Source organism: Thunnus thynnus, chromosome 14, assembly GCF_963924715.1.
Source record: "Thunnus thynnus chromosome 14, fThuThy2.1, whole genome shotgun sequence".
Lineage (NCBI taxonomy): Eukaryota > Metazoa > Chordata > Actinopteri > Scombriformes > Scombridae > Thunnus > Thunnus thynnus.
This window is the reverse complement of record NC_089530.1, coordinates 25,936,603-25,948,706: the sequence shown is the minus strand read 5'-3', so window position 1 is coordinate 25,948,706 and position 12,104 is coordinate 25,936,603. Positions and strand designations below refer to the sequence as shown.

The window sequence follows — 12,104 nt, the reverse complement described above, 5'->3', positions numbered from 1 at the left end:
ATAAACAACCTTACACTGTGACTAGATTGGACGAGAGCACGGACGGACGGATGGATGGACGGACAAGGAGAGATAGTTGGATGAGATAGAGGGTAAAATGCCGTTAAATGCAGTTTTTCCTCCCATTTCCATAAAGCATAGGAATGTGATGATTGATGGCTCGGTGGCGAGGAGGCGAGGCATCGTGGTGCAGCGCTGATAGATGGATAGATGATGTGTGCAGCGAGGGGGAACAGAAGGAGATTCCATTTCAGATCTGCCCTCATCTGATGCACGCTCACAGCGGAGCTCTAATATGTAGATTGTGTTTAGCCTTTATCTTTTGCAGTGAGAAGCTGGGGCGTGGGCAGACACACACGACCAAACTCTCACATGTCCTTTAAGTTATCACTTGTGCACATACACACGTTTGTTTAACTATTTAACGCAGTCATCTGTAACTTTTATGACACTGACACATCTATATTGCTCACGGTCATGACTGAGTTTTATTACATCTCATGATAATAGTTGTGTTTGTTTGTTTTGGACTAATCTTTCCAGTGTTTTAGCAGCAATTTGGCCAATAACGCTGTATAACACATGCTAGACAGTGTCTTAACAGAGTAAAAACACTTTTCAGCTTTTCAAATTCACTCTGTAATTATGTTTACTGACTGTGTGACCCTCTCTTCCAAATATGAAGACAGATGTGGAAGTTTATGCTGGCAGTTGAGGACTTCATGCCCTTCTCAGGGGCACAGCAACAGCAGCAACCCTCAGGCACAAACAGCTGCCATGTGGCACATGTCAGCCTCCATTACACACTGCAAAAACACCCAAAGGTGGGTCAGGATAAAGTTTTCAAAACCTTTGATTGTGTGGGAAAAGTTGACTGACTTTTTAAGCCTCAGCCTTGCTTTGCTTCTTTCATATGTGGCAGCTGCACCTGTATTCTCCTACTGGTGGTCAGTGAGCATTATCATCTGTTCAGTGCCTTGCATCAGTAAATATTTTAAAGAAGGGAGGTAAAAGTGTTAGTGATAATTGCAAATGATAATTGATTTGAAAAAACATGGAAACATGGGAAAAACATTGGATGTATGGAGCTCCAAACATTACAAACTTGGGTAAAGCATCAGCTTAGGTTTCCATGCTGAAATGTGTACATCACTATGAGAAACACATTTAAAGGAAAGATATATTACATTTTAGTTAGGGATTTTACTGTACATGATCTCCACAAGGATAACCTCACCTTACTACCAAACTTTCTTCCATTCCAACTGTACTTTTACCTTCACTCATTTTTATGGTAAAGGTGTGGGAGTCGTTGTTTTGCATGTCACAAGTTTAAAATTTTGTCCATAAAGTCCTGAACTTTTAGTTTTGGATTCTGAACAAGTCATACTGTGCTTTCACCAAATTTAAAACTGACTAATGATACTGTGGCTCCTGCAGATACATGCCCTCAATACCAGGATGAACACCGTACAGCGGCAACCAAGTCAAGTCCATTTTATTCATACAGCCCAAAATCACAAACCACAAATTCGCCTCAAAGGACTTTACAATGTGTAAAAACTTACAGCACGCTTTATTCTAAGACCCTTGCATCAGATAACCACTTTGCAACATCCTAGCAAGCACCCACAACACCAAAGCAATCACCTAGCAACACCATAGCAACCAACAAAAAACCCATACAACCACTTAAAAAACCCATGGCAACCACCTAATTGCTTTGTAAACATGGGGGATGATTAGTAGAATATAAAATTAATTTAAATCATGAATGCTTTCTAAAAGTTATCTTAAAATAATCTTCTCCAGATGTCTTTATTATTTCTTTATATTTTCCAACATGGCCTGACGTCACTTCCAAACTTGATCTCACATGGTTGGACTCTGGAACAAGTCTTTTCATAGGACTACGTAGAGCTGTGTAAAATGTCAACCTGTACAATACACCACATGGAGAAATACCTTATTTATAGAGCTGCCCATCCCAAAGCTTTTTATCTGTCTCTTCGCTCTGTTCCTTTATTCATCATTCTATTTCTTTTCCTGGGAGGGGAGCACTGTTGGTGGAGGTCTAAACGCCCTGGAGCAGCTGGAGGGATTTCAGGTGTCAAGGGAGGGAGAGAAAGAGTCAGAAACGGATATGAATAATAGATCAGAGAGGGAAAGAGAAAGTGGGAAAGGGAATGAGGTAGACATAAAAGGTGAGAGATGGAGAGAAGTCAATAGAGAGAAAGAGAAAGAGATATAAAAGGGGGTGTCAAAGGGACAGAGAGTCCGACAGGGAGGAAGCAGAGAGATGCATGGACCCGAGAAAGAGGAAGGAAGTAGGATAGACAGTTTTCTTGGAGGGCAACCATGACAGAAAAACATATCTATAAAAGTCATGCATCTGTCCATCCATCCGTCTATCTATCTGTTCATCCATCCAATCATCCATCCATCTGTTCCCCTGTCCTCCTGTCTCTTCCCTGCCTCCAGTGTGGTCAGGAGTTGTTGCATAAGACAGCGATTCATCTTTTATTGAGATGGGAAGCTTCTATAAATATGTCTACCTTGTTCTCTGGAGTTTAAAAGCTCAACCTGCCTGTAATCCAGCTAAAAATAACAGAGGATACCCATGACAACAACAACAAATCCAAATGTACTGTACAGTAGAAGCACACAGGACACAACTTCTGTTCTTTCCTGAATTATTTCAGGACTGAAAGTGTTTTTGTTGACAATAAATCATATATTTTTTAGGTCTTCCTTAAAAGGCTGTGCTCATTTACTGACAAGAGTTAAAAATGACTTACTTATATATAGAGCCCCAATATTGACTGATTTTAAAAGCCAGTGCCAACATTCTTGTTTTGAAGCTGCCGGTTTGCCTTACATGTGTTGATTTTCATTAGCTCAAAAGAATTTCAATTGAGTGTTTGTGCTTTCCCTCAGAATTTACTGGAAGTTTTCAGATCTTCAGGGACTCTGTGGCCCCATTTACACCTTGCATTAAAATACATTTTTGGTGATCAGATTGCAATTGGATAGTGTTTGACCACATGAAAGACACATTGTGGACAGATTGTGATCCAATCGGCCAAACCACCTCCGGAGATGGTCAGGGACGCATTGTGACCACATTGAACATGAGTGTAAATGCAATTTTGTTGTGAATCCACATACAACAATTACGTGGGCGGAAATACGTAATCGTGTGCAACTGCAGCAAGAAAGCAACGGCTATTGAACACACTTGGATGGAGTCAAGATCATGGATGCGAACTGAAAGAGAACTGGATACAGCGTTGGAGATGGAGCCCTGTTCATTCCGATGAAAGATGCTCAGTGGCACATGAAGTCAAAAAAGCAACATCCCTCTGTAAAAAACACTATCCAGATGAAAACATACTGCATACTCTCTACGGACCACATGCACCCATAGAGCTTGCTCATTAGAGACTTCCGCTGGCTAAGATAGCTAACTTCCAGTTAACTTGAATGGGGATAAAACAGTTCAACTGTGTGGCTTTTCTAGACTTTTGAAATGTCATTGGACTGAATGGATCAAATTCTGATTGTGGGGGTTTGTGACGTTTAAAAAATGTATCTACTGTTTTACAGCTGCTCCTTTTCCCATGATTGTGTGCAGGAAAATGCTTTTTGGGCCCCTGACGGACATGGAAGTTGTAATTACTTAGTTTGGCCACTATGTCAAATTGACCTCAAAGCCTGGCGCTGTTCCTGGGGGCTTGGTCAAGACAAGACCAAGTATCTGCTTTCAATTTGGGCCAACAAAAGTATACAAGCAAAAGTTGGCAATTCATATGACAACCGGGCAATTTATGAAGCAAACGGTGGAGAAGGGCTACAACCAGTCCTGGCTGCAATGTCAACAAAAAATTAAACACATGAAACTGGCATACAGAAAATTCAAGGATCGATGCCCAATATTAATCATTATAATAAAACACCACTATAATCAGTTATGTATCCTTGTGACCACAACTTCTTACAATAAAAAATAACAATAATAAAAGTAAAATGTTTTGTTTCATTTCCTAAACACTAAAGATGTTTTCATCTTCAATACATCATCTATTAAATCCTTCTTTGAATTTAAAGCACTTTGAAACTTTAGTCTTTTGTTCTAAAGATAAGAAGCTGTCATCTAGTAACTCACTGACAAAATGTAAGCCAATTTAAATAGATGCACCTCCAAATCTGAGGCCATGATGCTGGACTGCTCCCTCTGGGTTGGGAGTGAGTTGCTCAAGCCCAAGCAAAGGAGTTCTAGACTCTCAGGCTCTTGTTCACAAGTGAGGGTACGATAAAGCGTGAGGTTGACAGACAGATTGGTGCAGCATCAGCATTAATGCACACATTGTACCGGATCGTTGTGGTGAAGAAAGAGCTGATCCAGAAGGCGAAGCTCTCAATTTACCAGTCAGTGTACATCCAAACCCTCACCTATGGTTACAAGCTTTGGGTGGTGACTGAAAGAATGAGATCACAGACACAAGTGGCCGAAATGAGTTTCCTCAGGAGAGTATCTTGGCTCAGCCTTGGTGATAGGGTGAGGAGCTCAGAAATCCGGGGGGAGCTCGGAGTAGAGCCGCTGCTCCTTTGCATCGAGAGGAGCCAGCTGAGGTGGTTTGGGCACCTGGTTAGGATGCCTCCTGGACGCCTCCCTCTGTAGATGTTCCAGGCACGTCCAACTGATAGGAGACCCCGTGGCAGACCCAGAACATGCTGGAGGGACTACATATCTCTTCTGGCCTGGGAACGCCTTGGGGTGCACCAGGAAGAGCAGTGTTGCCGGGATGAAGGATGTCTGGGTTTCCTTACTCAGTCTGATGCCACCATGACCCAGTCTCAGATAAGCGGTGGTTGATGGATGGATGGATGGATGGATGGATGGATGCTTGGGTGGGTGGATGGATGGATGGATGGATGGATATTTTTTGCTGAATGATGTTTTTCTAATCACCTTACCTGACATTACAATGTAAGATTCGTCCCAGTCTAATATCTGTCTTCCAAAACGTATTCTCCTCCAAAACTCTCAATACCAGAAGGAAAACAGATAAGCATAAAAACAACATGAAAAGAAGTAGGAAAAGGGGTTCTTGTTCCTTACCTGAGCAGATCAATTTCATCAGCATGAACCCCTGTTCACTGGGTTTCCTATTGGCACATCTCAACAGGCAGGAAGCCAACTTCAACTGGTCTCTACCACACAGTGCTGCTATATATGTAACTACAAAGACAGAGAGAGAGGGAGAGAGAGACAGGCAGCAGATCAGCAGATTAGAGAGAGGAAAATGTGATGTGCAGGCCTGCAGGAAGAAAGCAGGGGAAGAAAACAAACAGCAGGCAGGTAGATGGAAAACGATAGAAATAATGAGAGTAAGAGAAGCTGTGTTGTTCTACCAAAAGAGAGAGAGAGAGGGAGAGAGAGAGGGAGGGAGGGAGCAGAGACTGATGTGCGAGTCACAACCTCCAAGCCCGGCTGTTTATAAAGCCCCAGGCAATGCGTGTGTGTGCATGTGTGTGTGCATGTGAGGCAGTCAAGTGGCTATCCACGCCTCCCTGTGTGTGTGAATATGTGTGTGTGTGTGTGTTTGTGTTTGTATGTGTGTGTTCATTGCTCTTTCTGGAACATGACCACAGAGTTCAAATGTTCCAATCAATACCTGTACCTAACCAATACTCTACCACACACACACACACACACAGACACACATGAATAAACACACACGACTACTGCTTTTCTATAGGGGAGTAATACTACAACAACATCAATGACTACTACTACTACTAATAATAATAATAATTATTATTATTATTATAATGTCCACAGTAAACATAATTTGATCCTTTCCTTTCCTGCATTTACACATGTATACCATCCACTATTCTCTACATAACATTTTTTTGCACTTGTGGTTAGATGCCTACTTGCATTTTGTCATCTCAGTAATGGTGCTTTTGTGTAATGACAATAAAGTTGAATCTAATCTAATCCATAGTAAATATTATGAAAGTAAAATAGGTAGAATACAGCATAAACATACCTAATGAGAAAAAAAACCCTCATGAGCAACAGTATGAGCATGTTTGTTTAGAAACGGTTACAAATACTAATAGCTTTGAGCTAGCTTAGTGTGCTTCATATCACAACCTCTTTATACTTAAGTTATTCATAATGTAAAACGTAGCACAGCACAAAGTTAAGAAGTTGTGATATGTAACAAATCCAACATGCTACCGAAGCTGTAAACGGAACCGCATTCCTGCACATGCTCAGTGCCTTACACAGAACTACTCTCCTGAGACTGAAAACATGATCGCTGTTATTAGTCTTTAGAGCCATTTCTAAACAAACTAATGTGCCTAAAACTCTTTGTGATGAAGTAACATGTCACCCTGTGCAGAATGGGATGCCATCCCACAGCGGTGTGTGACCAGGCATGGTGCCAGGCTGTTGTGGCTGTGTATGGTTTTTCCACACACTACTGAGACTCCTTTTTGTTAAATGAATACATTGTTAAATTGCCAATATGTCTTGTTTCTTCAAACTTCAACCATCCAATCCACCAAATACCAAACAAGAGTCAATGGCAGAATAAGCTGTTTGGCATTGGCAGAGAAGATTTGGCAAATTTTTCATGGGCGCAACCCAAATACTCAGCTCTGCTGCTCATCCCACAAATGCATGTCCCTTACAAATGTGGCACCATTTAAAAGGGAAATAAACAGGCTTTCCAACGGTATAAGATTTATTGCCAAGAAGCATTGTTACGACAAAGAAATAATCTACCAAACACAAATTTCCTTACTTTTTGTGCTAAGTTAATATATATACATTGAACAACATTTTAGTAAGTAAGCATCTCTTTGTCTCTGAGAAAATAACAAGGGTCAAGTTACGATCAACTGTATTATCAGATCTTTATTACTGTTTTAAAACCACCAGCCATTTCTTTTAAAACTCCTGTGCCCTCACACTATGCATCAAGTGGTTGGGCCTGACATCATCCACAACACATCCCCCATGCTGCCCTGTCCTCTGATCCTTCCTCATACCTCCACCTCACCTACAGGCATCTGTTAACGATGCTTCTAACTGTTACTGGACTGGTTTGTAGATTTATGTGATTGCATTGTGGAAGTTTTATTATTAAAGCCTACTATTGTTGGATTATGATGTGGTTCTAGTATTTTTAAAGCCTTGTATTTATTAAGAGATATTTTACTGACAGCCAACTTTAAAGCCTTTTTGGCCATTTGAGTCTCTTTGAATTCTCTCTTCTGAGATCTCTTTCATTTTTTCATCATACACTAAGAGTTTTTGATGTTTTTCTTGAACTTCTGAGTGAGTTTCTTTGGCTTCCTGTAGATCACCACCAACTGTTGGGAACCGCTGCAGATGTAGACCTGTAATACCTATATACCTATATACCTTGATTTGGGTAGACAAGATGTCAAACACACTGCTGCTGTCAACTCACGGCAATGAAAAATCATGAACACTGCTTAAGATTAAATACCTCACTTCCTGTCCACTGAGTGTGCACAGGAGCATTGGTGCTTGAGTGTGTGTGTGACCAAGTGGCAACAACCACAGCTTTAAATATCGAAGCCAATGCGGAAGTCCCTTAAAGTGCAATACCACTGACGGTTGCTAGATGCTGGCTCCAAAAAGTTTCTGGCTTCAATAGACTCCCATTCAAAAAGCGTCAACTTCTCTCATGAAATACTAAGTCGAAAGATTTTTTCAGTGAATTATTATGGGATTAATCTCTAAATATGGGCCCTCTAATAGGTGTGCTGGTGGTCATTTTAGAAAGTATTGTTCCATTAATAAGATATCAAGACAAATAGTAGCTTTGATGTCTGCTGTGTGGGCGTTGATTGACAGTTCACTCCCGTTAGCATTAGCGTCAGTCTGAGGTAGCGGGGTGTATTCCCAGAGTGTGAGAGGAAACACCCTGACCTGGCTCCAAACAGAAAAGATGGCGTTGATCATAAGCAGCAACTCTGGGCGTCCAACTGGCTCCAATACAAACCAACAGGTAATGTCACGCTTTGCTACGTCCATCTTTATATACAGTCTATGTGTGTAACTCACGTGAACCTACGATGCATTCTGCTTTGTTGTTACATAACTGTCCCTGCTCACATAGACAGATATTACAGACAACACACTCTGGCAGCTAGACTGATCTATCTCTCTTTCCTCTCACACTCACACACACACACACGCACACACACACACACACACACAGTTTTTGTTCTTACCCCAGTTTTGTAGTGTTTGTGTGTGTGTGTGTGTGTGTGTGAGAGAGAGAGACAGAGAGAGAGAGAGAGAGAGGACAGAACTCACAGGATTTGTGTCAACTCCGACCCGACTGCACAACACAAAGTTACAGTAACAGAGAAACAGCTACAGTCGGAGGAGTGAGTGAGAGAAGAAAAAACATAATCTGACCTCTTCTGAATTACAGTAAATGAGAGTTAAAACATCAAAAATGAACCATTTTACTAACAACCCTGTGTTATGTATTAATATGTTTCAGTACTCAGGGTTTTGTTATGATTATTCATTATAAAAATTGTTTGTTAAGATATTATAAAATTCAGTGAATTCATTTTGGATTAGAATTTTATTGCATGTTTACATTTATTGTTTTGCTTTGCTGATACCTATTTGTTTACATTGTGACAGGCCATAAATGCTTGTATTGATAAATGGGAACGTATTCGGACTAATAAATGTAATGTAACTATGTTTTGGGTTAAGTAATGAAGTTAAGTAAGAAGCACACTGTAGGTGAATCTGTTTTTTTAGCCAAATTTCAGGAATTTCAACCGCAGCATTGAAGCATCTTTATAAAATGATTACTGGCACCTCAAACTGAGCCTCATTTGAAAGGAAAGGTTGAACTTTTATATGGTTTAGCAAGGTGAAGCTCTCTAATCATTGTTTCTGAGATATTGGATATAACTGTGTATTATGAATTTACATGCTATCCAGGTAAATTAATAATCTTCCATATAATTTCACATCTTGGCAAGACATGAAAAGAGTCATGATGAGGAAGTGAGGAAAGAGCTAAAATGATGGAGACAACACAACATAAAGACACATTTAATCCCTGTTGTGGAAAAACAAATGCATATCACTCCATTTCATGCATTAACAGGAAGAATAAGAGACAGGATTTTTATGGATTTGAGAGTTTAAAAATGGAAATGATGTAATTTCTCTACAGACTTGCATTGCTTATACTGTACTTGCCAACAGGAGGCTACTGCCAATTTCTCAAAATCACGTATAAATGTCCTTAGAGACAGTTTGGTTAGAGATGAAAGGCTTGTGAAAATCCTAACTGGACGAGTAGAAAAGGATAAATACTGTATATACTTTAAATCTCAAATGCAATCACAAAATTTGCTGCTACTACCCTGCATGCAGTTGCACCAGAAAAATATCAGAATAGATCATTTGTTAGATCACTTAAGTGACGTCTCGCGTTTATGAGAGTTATTGTCCATCAAAAAACATCGATGAGTGTATGTCCTCTTCCATACCAGCAGTAAGCATTGGTTCCTTTTAACCTTGAAGGCCTCCTCCTTTTACCCTTGAACCTGCATTAACTGGTTTTTTGGTCACTTGGGGGAAACAAGCAGAAACAAGTTGTGAATGCAACACTGACATATCATGTTGAACTTGTTAGCAAACAGCTTATTCCCACATCCAGCAGTTACAGAGCAACTTTATCATTCATTTGGAGTCGTGTTCATGTCCACCTGGTGAATATAAGTCCGATATTCACTCTCTTTTATCTCTGTTTTTGCTCTCTACCAACTCCTGAGGGAAATATCTGGCTCTTTAGCTGCTAAATGCTCCACTATGTTCACTAGCTAGTCTATAGCTAACTGTGTCTGTTTGGTGCTGAGCAGGTAGTATACAATGGCTTTTTAGAGCTTTTTCTCTGAAAACAGCTGCCTGCTCCAGCAGCAAACGGTGCTATGAGAGCGCCGAGAACCAAATAGTCACAGCCAGACAGTTAAACAATGAACTGAAACTCGCTATAAAGCTTCGTAAAGCCGAGGGGAGCTGAGAGAGTCACTGATAATTCTCTGTAGGTTCATCACTATGAGCCACGCCTAACACATTACACACTGACAGCTTAGACAGTGGAGGACTTGTTGAACAGAATAAAATACTGTGAAGTTGCCACAAAACACAATCTATGATAGGCATTGTCACATATTTCTAAGTTGTTACACCAGCGCTGGTAGAAAAACAGCTCCAGACAGTGCAGAGCTTGTAATACTCCACTGATTAGTCAAAAGCAAGCAAGTGATGGGGAGAGAGATGGTCGGGAGATTGAGGGGCAGGCTCCCGGCTCAGGCAGAGAAAGAGAAACTAAGGGAATCAGCTATTGCCTGTAGCCACAACAGCACTCCATCATTTCTTCATCTCTCTCTCTGGTATTCCCTCTCTCTGATGCTCTCTCTCTCTCTGTGTCCCTCTCTCCCTCCTCTCATCCATCTCCTCCCAGCTCTCTCTGACAGTCTATTTGGCCCACACAGCCCTGTCATCCATTCAACCTGTCAGTCCTGGCAACAGCACCAATCTCACACCGACTCGTGTTTGTAGCCAAGCAGGCGGGACCTGGGGTTACAGCACCCGTGCCATCGTTGAAAGACCGCGGGTTAAATTCTAGTGACACACGGGTCAAAGAGTCGATCCAACAGTGAGAGGGTCAGAGGTTCAGTCCTCGTGGAACAGAGTATCCATCAACCGTGACAGGGTTTTCATATAATTACTGTATTTAAGTAACTTCTGAGGACTTAAACTTGTTAGATTTTTTAAAATGAGTACTTTTAAAGGGAAATTCCTATTTCTTTTACAGTCTGGATATTTTCACTAACACACAACCATACTTACACTACACTATTAACAATGAAAGATAATTAATGTACTATATCTATATACATAGACTGAAAAAACTACATTTCAGGATCATATCCAGAGACCAGTCTTTGTTTATTGGATTTGTTAGAACTTAAATAGTGAGTGCCAGACTGAAGTCAAAGGGCTTTTTGTAGCGTTGACCTTTATGGCTCAGTGGAGAGAGAAAGCCACTTAGATAACCCATGGCAGGGCTTTGATTTACTCTGGGGAACCCAACACTAAGACTGTACGCAGTCCTGACACTGTCAAGTGCTTTAGCTCAAACTGTTCACAACTGTCACTGCAAAAATCTTTAAAAGCTGGAAGTTTTGCTGTGTATCACGAATTAATTCCTGTTTGGAACAGCTGTGATGCCAAATTGAGGCTGCAACAATCATGAAACACACAGTTAACTCTTCAGTATGATTGTATTGTATTGTATATTTTTGTCTTTTCTTGGTTTTTATGCATTTTGTTTTTACCAACTGTTATCCAGTTCATGTATTCTGTTTTTATATTGACCCATGAGGTTTCAGTACCTGCACCTGTTTGTATTCCCTTTCTTTTATAGGCCTGAATAGTTTTTATATAACTGTAACACATCCGTGCATCACATGCGTGGTGATCTGAGTGATAAAGTAACCTACGGTATGAAAACATTTGGTCCAGCATTCGTCTCTGTGCTGTTGCTGTTACTGTAAGGTTGTAAGGCTACTGTACTTCACTGCTGAAACAAGAGAGTGTGTGGGAGGAAAGTTGAGTGAGAGAGAGATGAGCCTATCTAAAAATCACTATAACACGCCTACAACATTCCTTTAGAGACGTTCAGTGTGTTTGTGCCACTCAGTAGTAAATGTGGTTCATTTTACTTTTAATTGCCTCTTACATTATTACTGTGATTTTCCAGTTAGGCTTTTAATCATGGTATAGTAATTCAGTAACTGGACTAAAGGTAGATCTTGTTGGATTTTTTGGTCTTTTCAGGGACAGAACTGTCTAACACGCTGGTCCAAAGCTATAGCATATGATTCATTCAAATCATTTTCATACTCATCAAACCATTCAGTCAACCATTCTGCATTTGTAATGTGTCTCCACTCATTTATTCATGTTTTTCCTTTAATTTGTCACCTGTCTGTGTCTGTAGTATTGT

General features: G+C 40.5%; 1 protein-coding gene across 1 annotated transcript in view; it reads right to left on the bottom strand.

Annotated features, from left to right (window-relative positions):
• Positions 1-12,104, bottom strand: part of bean1 (brain expressed, associated with NEDD4, 1) — a 47,161-nt gene that overhangs the window by 33,874 nt on the left and 1,183 nt on the right. Inside the window, exon 2 of the mRNA XM_067610704.1 lies at positions 5,123-5,242. Within this exon, the coding sequence (XP_067466805.1) occupies positions 5,123-5,147 (25 nt within the window). The 5' untranslated portion in view covers positions 5,148-5,242. The remainder of the gene's footprint in view (positions 1-5,122; positions 5,243-12,104) is intronic.